Source organism: Schistocerca americana, chromosome 4 (genome assembly GCF_021461395.2).
Source record: "Schistocerca americana isolate TAMUIC-IGC-003095 chromosome 4, iqSchAmer2.1, whole genome shotgun sequence".
In the NCBI taxonomy this organism is placed as follows: Eukaryota; Metazoa; Arthropoda; class Insecta; order Orthoptera; family Acrididae; genus Schistocerca; species Schistocerca americana.
This window is the reverse complement of record NC_060122.1, coordinates 827,970,829-827,996,695: the sequence shown is the minus strand read 5'-3', so window position 1 is coordinate 827,996,695 and position 25,867 is coordinate 827,970,829. Positions and strand designations below refer to the sequence as shown.

Below are 25,867 nucleotides of genomic sequence, written 5' to 3'. Positions count from 1 at the left end.
TCCCTCATCTTGCAGCATATTCTGCTAACTGTGCCTGATCATTGGTCCATTTCCTGGCTGTATTTTGACTCTTGTCTGCCCCAGTGTATTCTTTATGTGATTCAATTTTCTGTGACCTCGTTGCAAAGATTTATCTTTTGTTTTACTTTTTCCTATAGTCAATTTCATCCCATGTGTCATCCAAGAGCCATTCTTTCCTTTGATGTGCCTTAAATCATAAGATGGTTCCAATATCTAGATAACTGTCTCCAAAATTTTGCCCACTTGCTTCAATTGCTGCCTACATAAAATTTTCTTCAGAGAGGACCTGAAAACTATTCTTTAGTTCTAGTGCTGATCTTTCTTGGAGTTGTTGGTGTTGTAACCTTCCCACATCCATTTTTTGCTCCTGTGCTTGAGCTTGGCTCTATTTTCCACTATTTTCAATCTGAACTACTTCATAACTAGGCAGTAATCACTTCCAGTGTCAGCACCTCTCATTTCTTACATTTAACGGAGCATGTCAAAACTTATGGTTATGTGACCTATTTGATTTGCAATAACATGAAGAGACCCACATTATCTCATGGCAATTACAGTATGGAAACAGTATACTTCCAATGACTAGGTCATGCTAAATGCACAAATCTATCAGCAGTTCAGCATTTCTGTGATCTGAAGTTTTTGATGGTGCGGGTCACCAACCATCCTGCAACCCTCGAGTGTCCTGGTGGGGCTGCCACCTCATGGCCTGGACACCTGCCACGGTTTTATTTCAGGACCTTACATCTTAGATAGTTTGTCTTCACTTTCACTACAGAACACTACCCATACCTCTGTAGTGTGTGCATCACCATTTTCCTGGTTACCATGGATCTATCGGGGAGGACAGAGAACTAATGGGGACAATTAAAAGAAGAAAGACATGGTACCTGGGGCACATTATGAGGAGAAAGAAATATGAACTTCTGCAATTAATTCTAGAAGGCAGAATAGAAGGATAGCGCCCACCAGGTAGAAGGAAGCAATCACGGTCACAGAATATCAAGACATGGACTGGCATCAACAATTTTGAAGAGCTGGTTCAAGAAGCAAGGCAACACTGCCTGTGAGCAGCCAACACACTACAAGTATATGGCACCAAGAAGAAGAAGAAGAACATGCATCTTCCACTGCCATATCAGGGGACTGTGCCTGCACTCCCATATCAGGGGACTGTGCCTGCACTCCCATATCAGGGGACTGTGCCTGCACTCCCATATCAGGGGACTGTGCCTGCTGCCACACAATCAGACAAAGGAAACAGAAGGGACAGTATACAAGAGAGGATGCTGTGGTATACACTGCCTGGATCCCCTGTGGACTCTTGGGAGACCCTGCCAATAGTTACATTACCACCAGTATAGCCGCCCCCCACCACCACCCGCCCCCACATCATAGGAACATACAAACCCCCTCAACTACACAGATGTTGTTTTGTTAAGGGTGCTCTTCTGAGGCAGACATTTTAATAACAGTAAATCATGTGAGTGCAATTTACGAGCCACATGAAATAACTATTAGTACCCTATATGAGTACCTGGTGTTGCTCAGGTATGCATTTTTTTCAATTTTAGTAGTCCATCTCCTCCTTCCACCTCCCTCTGTCCATCTGCTACTCCCTCGTCTCTCTGTCCATGTCCTCCTCCCCCTCTTTCTGTGTCGTAGAATGACATTATTTTGTAGGTACATTCAGCAGCATATGGTAGACGCAATCTACTAATTGTGTTGTGAATAGAGTTAGTAGCAAAGACGTAAGAAATTTAAAAGTCATTACCTCACATCTGATGTGACGGTTTTACTGCATGAACAGTGAAAGTGTACTGAGCAATAAACTTTTTTCTTCTAATCATTTTGTAGGGGTTATAAGCAAGAAAAGTTTCATAATTGTGTGTAAAATTCTTGTTCTCAAATATTCGACAGTGTGCGTAGTAGCTATACATTGTGCAACAAACAGTGTGGAAGTACGGATTAAACACACTGAAAATTATTAAAAAAAAAATTGTATTCATTAGTTTGAGTCATATCACGTAGTACACATCAACCAATAAAAGCTTTATCACAAACAGAATAAAGTTCAAAGTTAAAGAGTAAACAGCTTTTTCCAAGAGTAAATATTTTTCCCTAATCTGTGTAATATTCATCACATCAAAAATTATCTTGTACTGCACACTTTCTAAAGTAAACTATGTTTTCCTTATGGTTCAAGCTATCTTGTTACCTAATTTTACTGAAAACAGTTCAGTGGGCTAGTAACAATAAATTTAAATGTTATGCATAGCACAGCAGTTTTTCACACATCTCAGTGTTCATGACGTCATATATCCTCAACTATATGTCATACAATGATATATTTTTGCTCATATATTCAGCAGTATATGTGAACAATGTCTGCAGAAAGTGTCACAAATACAACTAACAGTAAAGAAGTAATAAACTAAAATGTCATGCCTTTTGTAGGAATGTAGAAATCGGCAAACTTCTTGCCTTTCATCATTTTGATGAAGATGTCAATGAGAAAAAGTTTGGTAAAAGTTTGAAATTTGTGTAAAGTTTGTTGCAAGGCACTAAGTGCTCTTGCTCTCAAACACTGGATGTATGAAATCTCCATATTCATGCATCATAGTCTACACTTGTTTTTCACTCCCACCCCTTTGACATGTGGGTGATTCTTAACCCCACAGCAATTCTTTCCATACTGTGAGTGATACGTGCACTAAGTTTGGTTGAAACCAAGCCAATGTTTTTTGAGGAGATCTAGAACATACTTGCGTAGACATTTTTACAATACATATGACCTGATTTGATGAAATAAAGCCTATATGTTGCCCAATGGTATACTCAAGTTGAAAACATCATGCAAATTTGTCAAGCAGTTCTGGAAACAATGGTGTTCAAAGATAAACAGACAAGGTTTTAGTTTTATTATTAGTATAAATTACTAATTAAAAAGGAAAATCCAGGATGGATTAACGGCACTATTTTGGGAAGAATAAATTGCTACTCACTATACAGCAGATAGGTACAACAAAAAGACTGTCAACAAGTAAGCTTTCGGCCAAAGAGGCTTTCTACCACAAAGTAGGTGTTATTTTGGATATTTTGACATAGTTCCTTAAGACAGAACCTATGCAGTATTATAAGTTTGCAGCCAGACCAAATGCTTCAGACGGTCTCTTTAAAACTGATTTCTCACCAAAAACTTTAATAATTTTGTAAGGCAAAACTATTTCATTGTATAAAGTTCGATGTTTTTATTTTGACTCTTATGTTTATTTAAAATAGTTCTAGCAAAAACAAGCATTCAGAACTGATACTGTCTATACATTAAAGAGCATATCGCACCAAGGTGTATCATCATCATCATCATCAGACACTGGAATTTTTCTGTTGTCAAGGAAAGGTTTGAATCAATAATTAATCAGCTACTTAGCAGATCAGGGTTGGCCCATATTTATATGGATGCAGGACACATGTCTTACTATAAGACACTGGGGTTTTCTAAGTCAACAAATATGACACCTTTAGTGGTTCTGTATGTTTTATATTGCCACCATAGGTCATTTTGTACTATAAAAACTCTAAACCAAACAGTGAAACTGTTGTGAACTTGTATCTTCAACAGTGTGCAATTCAGCACATGAAGTGTTGACCTCAAGGTTCTGAACTGAATGCAAAGAGCACAGTAACCTGGAAAAATGACAAAAGAAGGCTGTAGCTGGTTGCACTTCTTGTCCTATGTCTTTGTCACACACTACCAAGAAGAAACGCATTCACTTCAAATATAGCTCATGGGAACGAGCATTTGAAATGTGTTAAAGTTTGAAGATAAACTATTCGATTAGCAGTAAAGTTTCATTTCATTTATTACACCAATTATGATTTACACTGTAACTACTTTTCATCATATTTGACAGTGAGATTTTTGAGATACATACTTTTGCTGCCCCCCCCCCCCCCCCCCCCCGATTCATAAAAACCAATACATTCTGCATCGTCTGTTGCATTGTTCAGGATATCCCACAAAGTGGACACCCATAATATTCAATCTATAGTTGATTAATAATGCATATGACAAAATATGTATTTACAACATAATAGTGTATGAAAGGTAGTCAATGTTTAAATTATAACAAAAAAGGTTACATAATTAATTTTTGTTTGTTTACAGGTGCCTGCTTGCAGTCCCTGCACCACAGTGCTGTAACATGCTGTCAGATGAGCCAAAACAAAATAGCATAGCCCACCTCCACTTTATCGAACTTTTCATGCCTTCACATTTTCTGTTCAGGCATTATTGATGAACAACTATAAGGCTGAGTATCACAAGAGTGCACTGAAACAGTGAAAAAGATCATGGAAAAGCAGTGTGTGTTTCTTCATTTGTCATACGAAAAAATGGAGAGTTAGGTGGCAGTAAGAAATAAGTAGGAGGAAAAAAAAAAAATCACAGTCTAGGCAGAGATGGAGATGGGCAGCTCTTCAAAGATTTCAGAATGAAGACTCTCAGAATGATGGTTGTACAGCATAGTCACAATATCGTTAAAAATTCACACACACTACATAGACGAAAGAGGTCATTATCCTGAAAATATTTACATCTGATAGAGAAAACATAATTGTCAAACAGAACATTTGGAAACGTGCCGGAAGATGTAAAATTGCTTCTATTGGAACTGGGTTCCTTCTACTGCCATACTAAAAGAAATGGTTGGAGAAAGAGACTTATAATGCATAAAGGTGTAGGAAAAGTGACAAGTGGTGTCCAATCTTTCCTCTCTTCTGCCATGAGGAGCTGCTCCTGATCGTGAAAGGCAGTAATTTACATTTTCCTGTGCGTTTCCATTTGCCAATATTTCGTGTAGAAATTTCCTCTAGGTATATTATATATTTTGTAGTATTTGTTTTGATGGAAATAAATGAATTACCTGCCGAGGCTGCATTTCCACCAGCCCATCCTCCAGCAACACAAATTACAGCATCAATTTTCTCACCATTTAAGAGAGAACCAATCTGTTTGATAACATACACTTCCTGCAAAATAAAATGTTTTTTAGTTCATTTATTTACAAAGCACTTCAAAGAGACGCTTTGAAGAAACTAAGCATATTAAGTAAAACCCTAAAAGTACTGACAACTGCGCTTCATGTATGTCAGAACCGGCCAGTACGAACCCTGTAAAGAGCCACATGTGCACATTTCATATTGAAAACTGAGAAGCTAAAGGTAAATTTACATATGATATGGAAGAGTGGGTAATTGGAGCAATGATTTACTTATATATATACTTAGGTGTTACTTCAGATTGGACTTTATCATACTAAAACAGCTCGACACTAGTCAACAGGTCACTTCTTGTATCAGTGCACTGCCTCTTGCAAACTTCAATATATGACTCTAATCACTCAAGGGAAACTGCTGTTGCTCTTTCCTGGCACACATAGTGAACTATATTTAAGATATGTTATTTACTGTATGTTTGTAACCTACATTTTTATAATTTGTGATGTTCAATGCTACAATCAGAAACAGTAACTGTTCACTTTAGTTTCTGCGAGGCCTCACCAAAGTAGTATTTTTCTTCATCTGTGATCACACCTACTTAAAATCCAAATTTAATGATAAAGGTACATAGCCAAATAACTGCTCAAATGAGAAATACATCCACATTATGTGCAGCAAGAGGTCTTCAGACAAAGTAAAAAACCAACAATTTCTGAGTTCTTTGGGTTACTCTGTGTTGATACCTGCTCAATCCAAGATTCTTCAGGTTTCACAAGAATGTTGGCATCAGCTTGTTCATTTTCTTTCAGGTCAATTGATCCAACCCACTGAAACAGAATAATTAAAACATTGACATATTTACAAACTATACACATTTCACAACACTAATATGTGGGATCATTATCTTGGATATAAATAACCAAATAAATATAACTTATCAGGATGGTGAGGCAGGGATAGATAGTCTTGAGGATATATACATATGATCCACCACAAAATAGTACTCACACTCTTACATTGTGGAAATTAAAAATACAAAAATGTGAGTAGTGCAAAGCTGTTTAAAAACAATTATTAAAGACTTACTTTTCAATTACTTTTTTTCACTACTTGGCCTGCAGATGGACACTGGCCTAACAGTTTTCTGGCTTAACACTCAAACATATTCAGACCTCGGCTCACCGCAGCTGTCACTGGTAAACACTCGTCTCACGGGATATGGTAAACAGCAAATCCTCTTGCTTGGCCAGTTCATGGTAGAGGTTACACACAAATCACTGACTTTACCTATTTACTGTCATCCACAATGTTAGTCCAGCTAACCTTTTTGGGTTTTACGGCTTTCAGGCCTTTGGTTTTCGGTCACGGACTCCATACAGATAGTATTTGCTGAGGTCCACTATCAGTCTTGGGAAACTCTGCTCAGAATTTTAGGTATCTTTGCAAAAGACCTACAGTATGCCACAGACTTTCAAGTTCACATAACCTTGAAATAGTCAGCTCATCTTGAATCTTTTGTGCTGGGCAAATTCCCCTGGTCCTCTGATCCCAAGTCATGGTGGGGCTGGACCAGCTCGCCTCTTGTGGCTGGGGTTCCAATTTCCTCATGGGAATGACCATTACCATTGTCATCGTTAAAAAAATCCAAGGTGGTGACCTTGAAGCTATCGTAAATTCATAGTCCATGGCGCCCACACACACACACACACACACACACACACACACACACACACACACACACACACACTCACTCACTCACTCACTCTCTGCCCATTCCTGACAAATTGTTCACACACTTAGCAGGCTGTCAATTCTCCTCCAAACTTGATCTTTCCAAAGCACATCACCACTTCCCCTGGATGATGAATCCAAGCATGTCGTGATCTTTAACATGCCATTTGGTCTTTATCAATACCTACAACTGATATTCGGGTTGACAAATTCTCCCGCAATTTTTAAATGCTACCTGGAACAGGTCATGTCCAATATTCTCCACTGTTTTAACTACCTAGATGACACTGTCTTTACAGGACATACTATGAGCAACTGCCTGCAAAACTTCAGGGGCCCTCTTTCAAAAACTCTGGACTGTGGGTCCATGTTGCAAATCTGCAAAAGTTCAAATTTTTCCAACCATCTCTTGAATATCTGAGCCATGTCAGCTTGAGGTAGGGCATCCTATCCATGGAGAGTCTTGTCAAGGTCATTACGGACCTACCACATCCCTCATTGTTGCGTGAACTACAGGCCTTTTTTAAAAAAAAATTTTTTAAGGTAAAATTGCCTATTACCACTGGCTCATTCCTGGGGCGTTCACCATCGCACACCCTTTGTCTAGTCTCCAGTACGCAATAAGGCCTTCACCATATTGAAGGAACTCCTCCAGTTTCCACTGTGTCTACCCATCTTAGATACCAACAAACCATTGGTTTTGGCTATGCACACCTTGCAGCACAGAATAGAGGTTATCTTCACCTATTGGAATGCAGACGGCTCAGTGCAGCCACTGGCGCTTGCATCCAAAACTCCTATTCCAGCTTAGGTCCAGTACTCTCAGGTCGAGGAGGACACACTTGTCTATTGTGTATGAGGGTCAGCAAATTTCACATTTTCTTGTATTGCACTAAATTCCAACTAATTATGAATCACAAGCCCTTAATTTCATTACTAGTCCATGTGCCCATGGGGTGCAGGCACCTTATCCCAGCTGCCCATTGGCCGGACCCTGAGCCTGATCGGGATGAGCTCATATGTTTTCATTTTGATGTCCCCTCCCATCAAGCAGTAGACAGTTTTCCGTTCTCTAGTGCCAGGAATGTCAAGGCAACAGTGCAACCCCATTCGCAAGCAGGCAGTTTGCCTCTTACAACAAGGTTTGCCATCTTATCCTCGGGGCTACTTGTCCGATCCTCTTCACAACTTATCTATCTTGCGCCACCGTCTCTCAGTCTTAGAGGGGGTCCTCCTCATCTCCACAGATGATACAGCTACCTGGATGGTCATTTCCAGGAGTCTGCGGCAGGAGGTTTTACAGCTCTTACACAAAGGTCACTGAGGTGCTTCCTGCATTAAAGTCTTGGCTAGTGCACACGTTTACTGTCCCACCATTGACAGAGAGCTGGAACACTGTGTGACCCCAGTGCGCTAGTCAACAGGCAGCTTCCAGGTCATTATTCTCTCTGCAGCCTCCAGCAACCCAGTACTGGGAACTTATCCACATTGATTTTACAGGTCCATTGCCATTGACGTGTTTTCCGTCATGGTCAGATTCCACGCAGCCAGTACCAAGGTCTCTATTCTTGCTCTTTCCAATTTTTTTTGTGGAAGGTCTTCCAGTGATCCTTGTTTATGACAGTGAACCCTGGTTCCAGTCTCAGGATTTGCACAATTGCTGTGTGCAGTCAGGCATTTGCCATGTTCGCTACCCTCCATTTCACTCACAATCTAATGGGAGGCCAAGCTCACGATTCACATCTTTTAAGACCCAGATGAAAAACATCTGCACGACTTCCCGGCCGAAGAGGCACTGAAGTTTTTTCTGACTGGATACTGGATGACTTCTACTAACTCTCATAGCCCAGCGGACCTTCTCCATGCTGTCACTGATATAGGCATACACATATTCTTCAATGATATAATTGTACGATATAAAATAAAAATAAGAATACAATCAGTAATACACGTGATTACAGTACCAAAGTGTAAATAAATTAAAACATGACAAAAGTTAGATTGTTAAAAAGGAAATAGTTAAGTGACAGTAATTCTGATATGCTCTCGTGGAGAATTTTAGATGAAAATATAATGACATTTGTAAGAGCAAGCTTACAGAGTACACAGAATAATATAAAAATGATAAAACACACAGCAAAAGAAGCCAAATGAGTGGAAACAGACTGCAGTAAACAATCAGCACCCTCTGCTGGTGTTACCGCCAGAATGCCGCACAGGCGACAAGAGGTTAGAGGAACATAACCACCAGACGGCCTCTCATAACCTGCGACACACCATTTCAAGAAAATAGATACAACACCATCCCAAACCATTAACAAGATTATCTAGTTAATAAAATATATTACATAAACAGAGAAGGAGATAAGAAAATACCAGAGTTATATGCTCAATGTAAGAAAACAAAGTAAATAGGTAAGACACTCTATACTAAGTGAAACAGACAAGACACATAGAAGAGAAGGTGTTCAGTCATTAAAGTAGAACATTTGTCAAACAAAGCAAAGTAGGCATTGTGTACAAAATTGCTCTGCTCATTTATTACTTTTGTTGGCTCTTGTTTTTCACTTTATTAATTTCATGTTCTTCTAACAAGTTGCATATGCTCTTTTTACACCATGTGCAGAATAGGTATACTATTCTCATTGCTCCCTATAGAACGACCAGTGTTTGATTAATGCAATCCCAAAGCAGTTTCATTACATGGCTGTAAATTCTCCTTAAGCTCATGTTAAAAGAGCAGCCAGTTTGGTAGATATAATATTTATCACTGTTATTACAATTAATCCTGCCTACTCCAGAGCCTTCAAATTTGTCATACACCCTTTTCGGCTTATGTTTTACTTGCTGGTTTAGGGCGTTGTTAACTTGGGAAAGCAAACATCTAACATTAAATTTTCTGAAACATTTTTCTATGTGCTGGGACTCTTGCCTCGAAATTTTATAGGAATGGTTTTCGTTTGTTCTTTATTGGTTCTATTTTCTAGGCGAGAGTGCGTCTGCCTGCTGTTTATTACATGTTTCTTTAGGTTACTGTGCGGGTGCATGACATCATTTACTTCTTTACATATTTTGTTCTCGGCCAAAGACAGGTGAAGGAGATGGTGAATCATTTGAGGTGAAGAAGAATTATTTATGTCATGGAGGATGGCCTGAACTGGCATTGATGATACTACATGTACATGTAGCTTTTCTGAAAACTGAAACCTTATATTTGTTGTCAACTTTCTTAATAGTAAGATCACAGTAGTTAATGGCATTATCTTTTCCAGCTTCTGTAGTAAAAGTTATTTTTGGGTGCATTCTGCCTACTGCTTGAGCAAATGTGCTAAGCTCACTGGTGTCACTCTCTATCAGTAATAAAATGTCATCAACACACCGTTTATAACAAATTGTTTCTTCTTTTTAGCTGTGGAAACTTGGCAAAAAAATTTACTTTATAAATTGTTCAAAAAAACATACACTAAAGTACCAGCTAGACTATTACCCATCCCAAGTCCACCTTGTTGATAATATATTGTGTCACTGAAGGGAAAAATTTTAAGTTAAAACAAAATCTAGAAATTCAATTAGTTCAGTACACTCCGCAGTGCTGACCTTGTTATGGATAGCAGATTATGTCTAATAATTTCAATAGTTTCCTTTAGCAGGACATTACTGTAGACGTTTTTTACATCAAAGGATGCTAATGTCTCATTAATTGATATATACTGATGAGCCAAAACATTATGACCACCTGCTTAGTAGCTTGTTTGCCTGTCTTTGGAACAGAATACATCACTGATTTTGCGTATCAGAAGTCCGGCACTTTGCTGGCAGGTTTGCGGAGGTACATGGCATTAGATGTCTATGCACATGTCATGTAATCTGCATAAATAACGGGACGCTGATTTGTGTACAGAGTGACGGTGCCCGATAGCAACCCAGATGGGTTCCACAAGGTTTACAGCAGGCGAATTTGGTTGCCGAGACAGCAATGTAAGTTCACTATTATGCTCCTCACACTACTGTAGCACAGTTCTGCTTTCGAGACACGGACAATTATGCTGCTGAAAGATGACATCTCGCTTTCAGGGAAGACATCAAGCATGAAGGGGTGCAGGTGGTTCACAGCTGTCAGATTGTCTTTGAGTACTATCACAAGTCCCATGCAAGCGCAGGAGAATGTCTCTTATAGCATAATACTGCTCCTACCAGCCTGCATCTGTGGTGTGCTGCACGCTTTGAGCCGGCATTCACCTTGATGAGAGCATTTGTGGAGACGACCATCAACTCAGTGTTAAAATGTGATTCATCTGAAGAGCTGACAGGTTTCCATTGATTGACAGTTGAATCCTGATGGACCCTGTGCCCACGGCAATCGTAACTGATGACATTGTTGGGTCAACATGTGAACACATACGCATTGTCTGCCGCGGAGCTCCCTGTTCAACAATGCACAATGATCGGTGTGCTCCAAAACATTTGTGTGTGCACCAGCATTGTGCTCTTTCAGCAGACATGCCACAGATCACCATCTATACTACTTTACAAAGCAGACAAGCCTCCAAACCCCACATTCTGTGAAGAGTTGTGGATGTACAAGCATTTAGCACCTAGTGGTAGCTTCACTGTCCTCCTACCTCTCTTTCTGCATATGCTCACAACAGCAGCACATCATCAACATTTGACCAGCTTTGCCGTTTTTGATATACGTATTCACAGACACTGTGTAATAATAATCTGCCCATTGTCAAAGTCTTATCTCAATGGATTTCTTATCTGCAGCCCGTATCTTCACAAGGGTGATCCCCTGTTAGTGTCTGCTTTGCTTACACACTTTTGTTACTGCGTCACGTGCCCACAATGCCAGAAGGCAGCATCCAATGTCACAATGGGCAATGGTCATAATGTTTCGGCTGATAAGAGTACGAGTTCTGCATGCAACTAGTTTTTAATTGATGAATATTGGGTTGCCGAGTCAGCTCTTTAACAAAAGTAAAGTCCATTACACAGAAATGTGCAACAACTTTAAAGTGCTGGATACCCAAGTCGAGTTCTGGGTCAGGACGGATTGTGGTATGACAACAGAAATGCAATACCTTCATTTTTGCAGGAGAGAATTGGAAACCATGGAAAAGAGTATACACAGAGACCCATCTGATGGTGCCTTGAAACTGGCATTCAGCTGAAACAACTGAGTGGAAGCTGTACCAAATTCAAAAGTTGTCAACATACAGTGCAGGGGGTGACCAGCGACCCAACAGAGATCACCAGCCCATTGATGGCAATGAGGAAGATCGAGCCATTACAACAGAGCCCTGTGTGATGCCATTCTCTTTGAGTTGTGGAGAGCTGAGTGACTTATCAACTCGAACCCTGAACAGCTGCTAAAATAAAAACTAACAGATCAAAATTTGAATGAACCTCAAAAGCCCCACTCATGGAGATTAAGTACAATGTCATGGGGCCAAGCAGTGTCGTATGCCTTATGCAGGTAAAAAACACTGCAATGAGGTGTTGGCATTTCGAAAAAGCCTATTGGATTGCTGCTTCCAACTGGACCAGATGGTAAGTTGTGGATCATCCCTCCCAGAGAACAAACTGATAGGAGGACAAAATGCCCAAGACTCGAGAACTCAGTATAATTATCCATCCTTTCAAGCAGTTTGCAGAGCATATTGACAAGACTAATCTGTCAGTAACCATCAAGAGACACTATGTAGTTGTAGCCACTGAGTAACATTCATGTGTCGAATCATGTGATTATGAAACGAATCAGGGCCTGAAGCCACATCATGAAATGAAGCAAGAGCCTGAAGTAGTTCACAGTCAATGAAATGTTCATTATACGATTTGGCTTAAGGGGGGGGGGGGGGGTTAGAACATATGGGCACATCTTCAACTTGTCGTTTCTGTAGTACGCAGGTAGCTGAACAAGAAGAGGATTCCGATGATAATGCAATGCATGTGCATGTTGCATGGTGTTCAGCATGAACTGACACTTGAGTACAAAGACCACCCTGAAGGACAAGACCTGGAACAGTTGTTGGCAGCCCAGAAGACTACACAGTTTGGCCCACACCTGGGATGAAGAGATGTACGTACTGAGGGAGGAGATGTAGCAGCATTCGTTCTTACTGTGTTTAATTAAATACTGAGCCTTATCATGAAGTCACTTAAACATGTAAGTATTAAGTTTTGTCTGTAAAGTATGTCACTTAAAATGTTACAGCGGTCTTCGGTGAACCTGAATAGCTGTTGCAATGTCTTGGTCCATCATGGCATGAGTCAGTGGTGGAGGGGATCTGCAGAAAGGGGATTAGCAGTGTGTGGTCACACTGGAGACATCTTGTACAACATTGTTGAGAAGTTTGATATGAGAGGAGGCGAAGGTAACAGCAGATGTATGCAACTGCCAGTTGGCGTTTCTGAAAGTGGTCACTGTTACAAAGGTCTTCCCTTAATGATGACCAAAGCAGCGAAGCCACAAGGCCGAGAGGGAGATTGTTAGATCGATAACTGAACCAGTACCATGGGCAGCACTGAAGTGGGTAGGAGTACTATCACTGAGGGGAGATAGATCATGGTCAGTCAGAAGCTGGTCAAATAGAAGGTGCCTACTATAGAATGTGATACTCCCCTCACAGGGAGCGATGGACACAGAGATCCTCAAGTGGGAGAAAAGTGGGGAAAGATGTTGGATTAAGGTGGTCATCACAAAAAGGTGGCCTCCCTGGGGTATGTAAAAACTGAAAGAACTGATCGCTGAGGTTGTTTGAACTTGCGCTGCTACTGTTTCCAAGGTGGTATGATGGGGAATCCACTTGCTGTGTAAACCAATGTACAGATTCCTCCAGATGCCCTCCCTGGGCCAACATGTTTCCAAAGAATGCACAATGGCCATGGAGCATTGGGGAATGGTCATCAGTGAAGTGCATTTCTTGTAGAGCAACACAAAACACAGAAGAGAATGAATAACGTGAAGGTGTTCCGGCAGATGGTGACAACCATGACAGTTACAGTGAATCATCACATTATGGTTGTCCAGATTTGGTGTGAAGGGTTCAAGAGGACTGGTCACACCACTGAATCCGAGAGTGTGGGGGGTTCTCACACCTCTGGGATCACCAGAACAGCCTTGACCCAATTCTCCTCCTCCTCCTCCGCCGCAACCTTTGGTGGCCTGTATTCTTCCAAAGGGCTATCCGCGACGATTGTGGTGATGGATGAAGAGTGGGCAGGACTAGAACCCACACCCATTAGCTGGTGTCAGGTCTCTGATCTGTGGGTTTTTGGGGTGAGGGATACTGAGAGAAAGCCTGTCACTGGTAGATGCCGCAGGAGAAACCTGTTCCAGGTAGTGGGAATGATTGCTGTGACTTTTGTATAACTGGGCGTCATACCAACGGGATGTAGGCATTCATATTCTTTTACATGCATCAGTATATGACAGGTTGTCAATAGGTGTATATTGTTATTTTTCTTTCTTTCTTGAAGACTGAGCAAACTGGTGAATGAGAAGAATACTGTTCTGTGCAACTGACACACAGCAGTGGTTGTTCACAAGGACTACCTTTGTGGAGTGATTGTCTGCAGTCGCCTCATTTTGGATCCACCGTGCAGTGGGACGATACGTGACAAAAGCACAAGCATCTAAAGCACCTCATGGGCAGTGGGACATAAGGTTTCACATCACACCTGCACACTGCGGCTAACTATTTCCATGAGGAATTCTCTTCAGAGGCTAACATAAAGGCACCTGTACCTATTCTGTTATCCTTGGACTGTTTTGGACACATGAAAATGTGTCTCTTGTCCCTCAAGATTATCTCATAGTTCCTCGTCTGCTTGGAGCAGTTGGTTTTGGTGGAAGATGATTCTGTGGATCATATTCAAAGTCTTGTGTGGGGCAACAATCACTAGTATGTTACCCAGATGTTTACATGCCTGATGACTTGTACATGGTACAGCTGAAGTAGTTTTAATTGACAGCAATCCATTGTGAATTTTTCCTAATCACCTCAACTTCTCCAAATTTATCTTCAATATGCTCCACAAAACATACTGCCTTTGTCGCAGTAAAAGTAACCCCATTAGTTTGAGTACATATTAAGTATTGAACAAACTGTTTCACTCCTAGACGTCTGGCTTGTCCCTCTTCCTGTGGGATAGCCAGGGTAGAAAAAGCTGAAGAATTAAAATGTAAACAAACAAACAAACAAACGCGCGCACACACACGCACGCGCAGAGAGAGAGAGAGAGAGAGAGAGAGAGAGAGAGAGAGAGAGAAACAACAAAAATATCGTTGTCAGATCTATCATTCGATAAAAGGGACAAAAGCAGTGGAAATAATTAAAAGATGGCAGATACCCGCAGTGGCTGACTACTGGAATAAAAGGGGAGCACCATCCACTTTGCAAAACACTAAGTTCCAGCCTAAAAGATGAGCCCAGATTCTAGACATATCAAAAAATGAGATTATATATTAAAAAACAAAGATGCTGTGACTTACCAAATGAGAAAGCGCTGGTAGATAGACACAATAAAAAACACACAAACACACATACAAATTTCAAGCTTTCGCAACCCACAGTTGCTTTATCAGGAAAGAGGGAAGGAGAGGGAAAGACGAAAGGATGTGGGTTTTAAGGGAGAGGGTAAGGAGTCATTCCAATCCCGGGAGTGGAAAGACTTACCTTAGGGGGAAAAAAGGGACAGGTATACACTCGCGTGCGCGCGCACACACACACATTTCCATCTGCACATATACAGACACAGTCTGTATGGGAGTTCCAAGTTATGCTGTTTAGACTATGTAATGCTCTAGTCACCTTCGAGCATATGATGGACTATCTGCTTCAGCACTTTAAATGGACAACTTATCTTTGCTATTTGAATGACGGCGTTTTCTCTTAACACATCAGAAAAACATCTAAGCCGCCTGATACAGACTGCAGGTCTGCAACTGTTCAGCTGGGCATAAGCTAAAACATAATAGTAAAAAAGTTGTATTTAAAATCGAAGGAAATTTTCCTTTGGGCCATTGAATCCCCCCCCCCCCCCCCCCCCCCCCCCCCCCCCCCGCACGAGGAGAAATCAAACTATTTTCTTCTGGAGCAACTAACGTTAATTGGGGAAGTCTGCTACAAACAATTTTTAAGACTCATGGGGCATTCCATGTCATGTCATGTCAACCAGAGGTTGGCAATCTCCAATTTTGTTAAAACTTTTACTGTAGCTGCACACATATCTCAAAGGCAGTTCTGTAAAGTTTTAGCACAGGATTTGCTGTACTTTTGGCATTAAGGCCATCAATTTGGAGGTCACTTGGCCAATGAGTGTATTATTACGATTAAATCATCATGTTCGACAACTGTTTACAAGTTGACTATTGTAATGAGAAACATGCAAATTGGTGTTTCTACTTCAGTTTTGTTGCCATATTCAAATAAAGCATGGACAAGATCAAAGAGATAGCATATTTTTGCCAGTTGCTGCTCAAAGTGGCAAAAACTTACCATACTCATGCCACCACAGTTTCAACGATTGATATCTTCAGTCTGAAACATTTTTATATTAAGATAAGTTTCTCTGATCAAGAAAGTTCATGTTAGACCACATGATAAATATTAACTATTAAGCTTTTTTAGTTATTAAAATATTTGGGCCTAAACTGATTATCTTCAATTTAATAGTCACATTTGATAATGGTCAGGGTCAAATATCTTGGAATGGCAGTCAAATTTTTTTTTCTAACTGGTTCAATTAGAAAGACCAGATTTTTGTCTCTTGACGACTCATTTTCACTAGTTTGTTTCTTTTGTGTAATGGATAATATTTTGCTTCAAAGATAAGCAAGTTTATTGTGGTAAGTGCATACTAGATGTAAATGGATGTATGAGAGTCTACTTACTTTTACGGCCATATAAACTGGAATTTAAATAAAATCATTAAAAATAAACTGAGGCCCATCACTACACTGTGAAGCAACAAAGCCATCATCTGAAGTTGATCAAAGACAATTTGAAAATGGCAGAAATTGTTTTTAATGGATTTCACAGAAAACTATTAATTTGTGTTGCAAGATGCTTCGCATTCCTTCCACTGAGAAATTTGCCAGGCGAGTTTACACCCACTCGTACTTTATTACAGAGGTGCAGAAGATATCCAAAATATGAACATTTGCACATTCAGGGATTCCCTCAGGCATGAAACTGTGGCAGTGTGTGTGGCCGATTGAGCACATACACACTACAATTAGGGAAATTCACTCTTTATATTATTTGTTGTAAGAAAGTTTTGGTAAAACTTAAATACTACTGGATTAGCAGAATTCATTCACCAAAAAACACCGAGTTGTCGATAGGCATACACAAAAAGAAAAAATCCTATTACGTGCTGCTGTAAAATGCACATGCGCTCGTGCGCTCTCGCTCTCTCTCTCTCTCTCTCTCTCTCTCTCTCTCTCTCTCTCTCTCTCTCACACACACACACACACACACACACACACACACACACACGACATTACACAGTGCCTGCATTTTGGCAGGTGGACTGGTGGTGTGATGGGGATAGTATCAGATGCGGTGGATAGAAGGAGAGGCAGGCAGAGGAGGATTAATGGAGGGCGGCTAGGGGTTCGGGGAGAGGCTGCTGGTTTGCCAGGAAGGAATGTGGGGAGGGAGAGGTAACAGGTATACATGATATGCATGTGCTGCATGACTGTAGGAGGCAGTGAGTGGGTAGGAGTACACACTGTAGTTGACGTGGGAACATGAATTGGGATGGGGTGGCAGGATGGAGGATGGGGAAACTGTTGGGTGGAGAGTGCAGGGACATTGGGTTACCTGAGACAGAGGCCAGGACAATATCATTACAGGAGCAGAGGATGTGTTGAGAGGATAACTCCCATCTGTGTAGTTCAGAGGAGTGGGTGCTGGGGGGAAGGATCAAGATGGCCTGGGTTGTAAACCAGCCATTGAAATTGAGCATGTTGTGCTATCAGGTGTTCAACTTTGTTCTTGGCAGCAGTTTGGCAGTGGCCATGCTGGTTGGTAGTCATACCAACATAGAAAGCTGTGCAGTGTTTGTACCACAGTTGGTATACGGCAGGGCTGCTTTCACAGGTGGCAATGGCCTCTGATAGGGTAGCATAAGCCTGTGGCAGTTGGAGTAGGAGAAGCTGAGTAGATGGATGGAGCAGGTCTTGCGCTTTGGTCTGCCATAGGGATATCATCCCTGTGGCAAGGGGTTGGAAGTGGCAGTGGCAGTGGCACAGGGATGGACTACGATGTTGTGAAGGTTTTGTGGGTGACAGAACACCACTTTAGGAAGTGTGGAAAGGATATCGGGGTGGATGTCCCCCATTTCAGTGCATAAAGAGAGAAGGCCCTGGCGAAGGATATGGTCCAGTTACTACAGTCCAGGGTGACATTGAGTGTCGAGGTCCCCATTATTTTGTAGCTGATTCTTGTGTGTGTGTGTGTGTGTGTGTGCGCACGTGTGTGTGTGTGTGTGTGTGTGTGTGTGTGTGTGTGTGTGGAGAAATTTGCTTGTGCACTAGGTTTTGGGGACGGGGGTACTGCCTGTCTGTGAAGGTCTTCATAATGTCTTCAGTATAATGGGCAAGGGAGTTTGCATCACTGCAGATATATCATCCATGGGTGGCTAGGCTGTATGGGAGGCATTTTTTGGTCGGGAAATTTTGGTATGGTTTTGTTTTGCTTTAGGGCACAAAAAAACAACTGGGGTTATACGCGCCCAAATCAAAACTATAGAACACGAAGACAGAGAGGAGTTAAAAAACGACTATACTTCAGTCCCAATGGACATAAGAGAAGTCAGCTAAAAACAGGGACATGGAGACAGGGCTAAGAAAGCAACCACACAGAAACGGAGGCCCAAAACTAAAAATTAAATGGCCTCCACCATATTGCTTTAGCAGATAAAACGTAAAACACGGTCGACAGCCCACGCGTCATTTGCTAAAACAACCGATAACTCAGTCGGCAAACACAAGCGGGAACATTAACGGTTAAAAAATGGGCATTCCGTCAGGAAGTGGTGGCCATTTAAAATTTGGGCGCAATGTGTACAAAGTGGCGTGGTAGCGCCACTTATCAAATGACGATGGCTAAAAAGGCAGTACCCAATACACAGCCCAGTTGAAATGGCCTCCTCCCGGCAGGAGGGCCGAGAGGAGGTTGCCCAAGCTGCTGGGAGAGGCTTAATAAGCTGGAGCTTATTCCCGTGGTGGGTGGACCATTGGCGATCCCAAAGGGACAACACCTCCTGACACTGCAACACAGAGATCATCAGAGGGAATATAGGAACTAGCGGGCTCAGGTACGAGGACTGTAGCCTTGGCAGCAGCCTCATTTCCTGGCACACCGACATGACCAGGGACCTACATAAACATCACAGTGGCTCCAACAAGAGTGAGTAAGTGACAGTTTTCCTGGACCCACTACACTAAGAGACGGATGGTGTACAGTGCACATAGCCTTTGAAGGGCACTGAGAGGGTCTGAGTAGAGGACACAATTGAAAAGTCTGTGTCACCGGATGTACTCGTAGCCAGATACAGGGTGAAGAGCTTGGCTGTAAATACTGAGCAGTGTGCCGGAAGCCGATATCTAAAGACATAGGTGCCAATGACGAAGGCACACCCGACCCCATGGTCAGTCCGAGAGCCATCAGTGCATACAAAGATACTATCATGAAGTTCCATGAGAAGGTCGTGAAACTGAAGGCGATAGAGCGAGGCTGGAATACTGTCCTAAGTAAGAGAATGAAGGCCAAGGTTAACATGGGCTGCTTCACAAAGCCAACGTGGTGAAGGGTTCACACCCACTGGGAAAGTTGCAGGTAGTATGAAGTTAAGTCACCGTAGCAAGTGCCGAAAGCGGACTCCAGAAGGTAACAGAGAAGAGGGATGCGCCCCATACTGGCGATCAAAGGAATCATCGAAGGAGGCATAGGATGGGTGGCCACACATGGCAGACAAACGGTATGCATACCTGCTGAGAAGAAAGTCACAGCGGTAGGACAGTGGTAGTTCAGCAGCTTCTGCATACAGACCGTCAACCGGGCTAGTGTAAAAGGTACCAGTCGCCAAACGGATGCCACAATGGTGGATAGTGCTGAGATCGCGTAAGAGGGATGGACATGCAGATGCATAAACAAAGCACCATTGAGGACATATAGGACACTGAGCAGCCACGAAGAGTGGGCTGCCAGATAAGACACATGGGAGGACCAAGAGAGTTTCCTATCTACTATGAACCCCAGGCATTTTGTAGTTTCAATGAACGGAAGGGCAACAGGCCAAAGATGTAAAGACGGTGGGCGAAACCAACTGCGCCACCTGAAATTCATACAGATGGTTTTGTCAGTAGAAAAACGGAAGCCACTGTTGATGCTCCAGGAGTAAAGACGATCACAACATTGTTCCAGATACTGCTCAGTGAGACAGGTCCAAAGACAACTGCAATAGATGGAAAAATCATCAACAAAAAGGGAGCCCAAGATGCCCGGCGGGAGACAGGCCATTATAGGGTTAGTGGCGATAGCAAAGAGGACAATGCTCAGGACGGAACCCTGAGGCACACCATTTTCCTGGATAAAGGTGTCCGACAAGGCAGAACCCACATGCACCTTAAAAACTCTGACTTTTAAAAATTCCTGAAGGAAACAGGGCAGGTGGCCACGGAAGCCCCATGTGAAAAGAGTACGGAGGATACCAGTTCTCCAGCAGGTGTCCACGATAACATCGTCTGCTACTGTCAGGCCGGAATTTGGTGAATGGATCTTGGTTCCGGAAGGGGTGAAACAGATAAAAGAACTAGAGAATGAAATCCAGCTAGGTTTTTTGGTATCCCAAAGAATGTAATGACACTTTACACGCATCCGTTTGTAATGACTGCATTTCGCCATCATAGGATGATGGTTAAATATGCGGGGAGCACATCTCCGTGCGCGAATTGCGTTGCGGCACGCATCAGTCCACCAAGGGACTGGGACACGGCTTGGTAAAGAGGAAGTGTGAGGAATGGAACATTCCACAGCAGTAAGGATAATGTTTGTGAGAGATTCCATGTGGTAATCACAACTGGGGAAATCTTTTCTTCGAAGGTCGCCAGGGAAGAGTAAAGCCGCCAGTCAGCCTTAGTAAGCTGCCATTTCGGTGTACAAACAGGTGGGGTAGGAGTCAGCAGTGGGATAGCACATGGGAAATGGTCACTCGAGTGGGCATCAGAAAGAATGGACCACTCAAGATGATGGGCAAGCTGGGCACTGCAGAAAGATAGATCCAAATGGGAATAGGTGAGCTGGAAGTTGGAAAGGACAGTGGGTGCTCCAGTATTAAAGCAGAAGAGGTTGAGCTGGTTAAGATCAGCCAAGGTGGCACCTCTCTGACAGTTTCTGGGAGACCCCCAAATGGGAAGATGCGCATTAAAGTCGCTGAGTAGCAGAAATGGGGGAGATAGCTGCCCAATAAGCTGAAGGATGTCTGCCCTGGTGACATCAAATGATGGAGGGACATAAATGGTACAGAGGGAAAAGGTCAGGTGGGGAAGAAAAGGTGAACTGCAACAGCTTGCAGATGGGTAATCAGGAAGATGGGTTGACTATGAATGTCATCCTATATGAGCAGCACGACGCCCCCATGAGATGGAATGCCAACCTCAGGGGAAGGTCAAAACGAACCAGCAAGAAATGTGAAAGCTCAAAGCGGTCATGAGGGCGCAATTTCATTTCCTGGAGGCAGAGTACAAGGGGACGCTGTGATGCTAAAAGCAGTCGTAAATCCTCTTTGTGGGACCGAAGGCCGTGAACATTCCACTGGAGGAGAGTCATGATGTTGGTGCAGAAATGATGGCAGCTATCAAAATGCAGGAACTGTTGGTGGTTATTAGGTTTAATGTGGACAGAGTTGCGGATGGAGTCATCAGCGAGACGGAGGTCTATGTCCAAGAACATGGCATGCTGTATAGAAGAGGACCACTCGAAGTGAATGGGAAATAAGTGGTGAAGTCAAAATCTATCATCAATGAACCTGAATCAGACCAGGGGTTGAGGGTCCTGTCACAGGCTTATCTTACCCCATCAGTAGCCGAACCACCTGTGAAAGCAGCCATGTCATACACAAGCTCTGCTGCAATCATTGGACCAGCTGTCAACCTGAATGAGTAGTCAAGGCCAAGAGCATAGTGGACCACTCTATGGCACAACACGCACCTGCTGAACATAACATGTTCAATTTCAATGGCTGCTTCACAACCCAGGCCATCTGGATCCTTCCCTCCAGCAGCAGCTTCTCTGCACTACACAGATGGAGTTATGCTTACAACAGATCCTCCACTCCCATAATTTTCCTGGCCTCGATCAATGGCAACTCATTGTTCCTGCACCCTCCACCCAACAGTCTCCCCTGCCTCCATCCAGTCAACCCCTCCCAATTCATATCCCACATTGCTATTTGTGTGTGCTGCTCCCAAACATCTCTGACAATTGTGCATCACATGCCTAGCCCACATACCTGCCATCCCTCCCTGCCACATTCTAACTGGAAAACTGCCTAGCCGGTCTGCCTCCCTCTGAGCTGATAGCCACCCACCCCCAATCCCTCTTCCTGCCTCCTCCTCCTATCAGCCCCACCCAACGTAACCCACCACCCTACACAACCAGTCCATCTGCCAAAATGCGTTACAGGTACTGTCAATCCAGCCAGCACCATGTAAGGGCATAGGTTCATGAGTGTGTGTATTTACTTTTACTCCAGCTCATGAAAGGATTACTCCGAAAGCTAGCAAGTTTTCTTCCTCTCTGTGTACGCCTACATACAACTCAATGCTTCTGCTTTTCAATGAGTGGTCTCCTAGAATGCAAAAGTAATTATGTTCAGGGTCAGCAATTATTTTTAGTGTGGGTTCTGTCGTCCAACACAAAAATCTAATGAACAATATCTTATGTAATCATGCAAATGATTTTGTGAGCAACACTGAATAGAAATTCTTTGGGACATACCATGGTAAATTACCATGTGATGGAATTGGTGCAACAGCAAAAGCCTTCAGTGATATATATGTCATTTGTTCATATTTTGTGATGAGAACATGCATGGAAACAAGTTGCTGTTTGTTGAAGGGGCTGAAGTTGATACTGTAAAATTGGCTCAAAAGGAAAGGTTTGAAAATGGCTAAACCTTTTTTGGAACAAGAGGTTATCACCAATCTGTACCAACAGATTTTAAAAAAACCAATTTTTATCGGCAAAGTTTCAAACGATACAGCATCTTTTATAGCTAACTTTGATCAGTCTATCAGAAGCTGCTTTGTAGAAAACATTTTTAATCTCCAACCTGGACAATAGGTAGCCTGTATTTATGAGAATAAATGGTGAATTAGGAACATCTATGACTTATCACTTTAATAGAATAATGTGCTAAGAGACTTCATGCATCCCGAGGGCCCTGCATGTTTGTTCTGTTGGCCAGATAGAAAAGACTATTGCTGGGTTTCAGAGCAACACATTATTGCCAACACTCCTGCTCCATCCACAACAATGATGGGATGCCAGTACAAGTTCCCTGTGCAAACTGTCTCAAAATCGAACAAAACTTAAAATCAAATCAATACTACAGAGTAGCTCAGGCTTCAAAACCTGATCAACCCAGCAGTGGGCTTGAAAACCTGATCAGAAACACTGTAACAGACTTGGGAACCTGATAAAGTGACCCAATTCAGGCTAAGGAACCCGTAAGAAGAGACATACCTACGACTATTCCTGTATAGCTACAGAGCTACTAACAATTTTTCTAAATTGATAGTAGCAAAGCTATCATGGACCAACTCCATTTTCCCATTTACATGGCACTGAAAATTAAATGATTCTTATGGATCCATCTGTATCAAACATGTGTTTATAATTCGACGAAGTCACTTGCCTTTGAAGCTAAGTGAACAATCTTGAAATTAATATTCATCATGTGGTCTAATATCAGCTGTCTTGATAGATAACCGAATATCGTGACACAAAAAAGTTTTAGGCTGGAATATCAATGGTTGAAACTGGGGTGGTCACGTATTTGTTTTTCTCGAACTTTGAGCAACAGTTGTGGAACATTTGTCACCTCACTGACCTCATCCTTGTTATATTTGAACATGGCACCAATAGTTGGGTAGAAACAGCAAGTTACAGATTTCGCACTGCAAAAGTTAAGTGTTAAAAGGGCTGTCAAACGTGATTAATTATTCACGATAATACTCTCATCGTCTGTCTTCAAGCTAATGGCGCTGGTGCCAGCATACAGCATATGGTAAAAGTTTTAACAAAATCTGAGATAGCCAGACGGAAACTATTTCTAAAATTGGCTGATTTGACGTGAAATGATGGGTAGGCTACAGATAAGCACGCATGAAATGACACTCGTCAGTTTTCAGCAATCGTGTGATTGAACTAAACGTTCGTATAATTTAACGTAACCATTACGCGAAACATGTAAAATTCCAAGTTCACGAATTTGGCAGACTAACACATTCAGCGGATTAATTCGAATTGCCTAAATTGGCATACAATTTTCTAATATACACGCATATCAATGGGACAGCATTAATAGGGCACCTTCCGCTCATTATGGGCAGATATTTGATACATTTCTAAAATTTTGCTTCCAATTCAGGAAGTCTTACATGGTATAAATTTAGCAACCACAATTCTATCCGTATGCGAGGCTGCAACACCTGCTCAGGAAGATCAGAGACGTTTTCACGGCGACATACCATAGAGCTCTTGGCTATTCATGGTCTTCTATCGCTAATTTGGAAAACAACTGGATGTACCTAGTAATTTTTTTAATTATTATTATTATTTTTTTTTTTTTTTTGAGCCATCGAATGCAATGTGGATACGCTTTCTACATCCAGCAAGAGTGGCTCCTCACAGAAAATATCTCTTGTAAGTATCTTCACGAATCTATATGATCTTCATATTCTAAACACAGTTATATAATTAAGAAAGTGAGTGTTTACCCATTTTTGAGCTTTAAAATGTTGAACACAAGCCGCGCCAAGAGCGCCTTTTCCTCCGTAAACGAAAACACGTCCAATCCTTTCAGCCATTTCTCCTCTGTGATTCCGTATGGAATGATGGGACACAAATTCGTGTGACGTCATTATGGCCTAGTTGAGGGTTAGGTTTAGAGATGGGGCTATATTGAGAAATTTTCGTCGATGGGACTGTGCTGATGAATATATATTTGTATACGTAGATATTATCGATAGCGTAGAATCCAAGGAATTCACTAAGGGCAGGTAAAATTAGGAGGGCTTCGAGCACTCTCTGAAATGTCCCGACATGAAGGTGAGTGATACTGTATCACAGGTCAGAGAACAGGGTTTATTCCTCCTGTGGACTTATTATAATAACGGCGTGACCTGCTACTGTATTTTAACATCGAATAAACATTGCGGGGTTTTTTTCGCCAGAATAAAGTCTCTTTCTTAAGGCGTTTCGTACTTCGAACAGTAACTTTGCAGGTTTTCGTATTGACACGCAGAATGATGTGTAAATTTGTAGTGAAGTGTGAACTGCCGTAGGCACTTATTAGAAATAATCTTGAAAATGTTACAGCCCATCTGAAAATTTCTTTGTTGAGATAAAATGTGATGACCTCCCTTTCACTAGTAATTTGAACACGTCATAATGGAGACAACGTTTATCCTGGTTGCGAGCGAGATTGTGAGAATATATGAGCTGCATTGCGTGCGAATTGCTGCTACAGTATGCCAGTCTGCTGTCTAGTGCATTTAAATGTTAATGTCATAAATGATGTTTTATATGATCTGTACAAAGTGTGAGCACTCAGTGGCTGTTCCCCGAACTCGATAGCGCAACCAGTAGTTTACACAGATCCACCTCGGACTGCATTCATTTTCTTTGTAATTTTTTGCCCATATTTACGTTTACATGACGTTCATTCCACTTCATTACTGTCTGTTGTCAAGTTGTTATTACGAGTAAGAGCTGTTTGAATATGGTTTACTAATGTCTTTGCGCTCTTAAAAGTTTGTTGTACTATGGAAAATGTTTGTTTACTAAGTTAATAAAGTATAATATTGTATATCATGCAG

At 41.9% G+C, this 25,867-nt stretch overlaps 2 protein-coding genes across 2 annotated transcripts in view; one reads left to right on the top strand and one right to left on the bottom strand.

The window, feature by feature from the left end:
- LOC124612484 (dihydropteridine reductase) overlaps positions 1 to 24,919 on the bottom strand; it is a 62,119-nt gene extending 37,200 nt beyond the window's left edge. The window contains exons 1-3 of the mRNA XM_047140718.1: positions 24,767 to 24,919; positions 5,766 to 5,849; positions 4,947 to 5,052 (exon numbers count right to left, since the gene is read on the bottom strand). Coding sequence (XP_046996674.1) covers positions 4,947 to 5,052; positions 5,766 to 5,849; positions 24,767 to 24,910 — 334 coding nt within the window. The 5' untranslated portion in view covers positions 24,911 to 24,919. The remainder of the gene's footprint in view (positions 1 to 4,946; positions 5,053 to 5,765; positions 5,850 to 24,766) is intronic.
- The window catches only part of LOC124612483 (E3 ubiquitin-protein ligase KCMF1-like), a 90,821-nt gene continuing 89,844 nt past the window's right edge, over positions 24,891 to 25,867 (top strand). The window contains 1 exon segment of the mRNA XM_047140717.1: positions 24,891 to 25,097. Coding sequence (XP_046996673.1) covers positions 25,082 to 25,097 — 16 coding nt within the window. The 5' untranslated portion in view covers positions 24,891 to 25,081.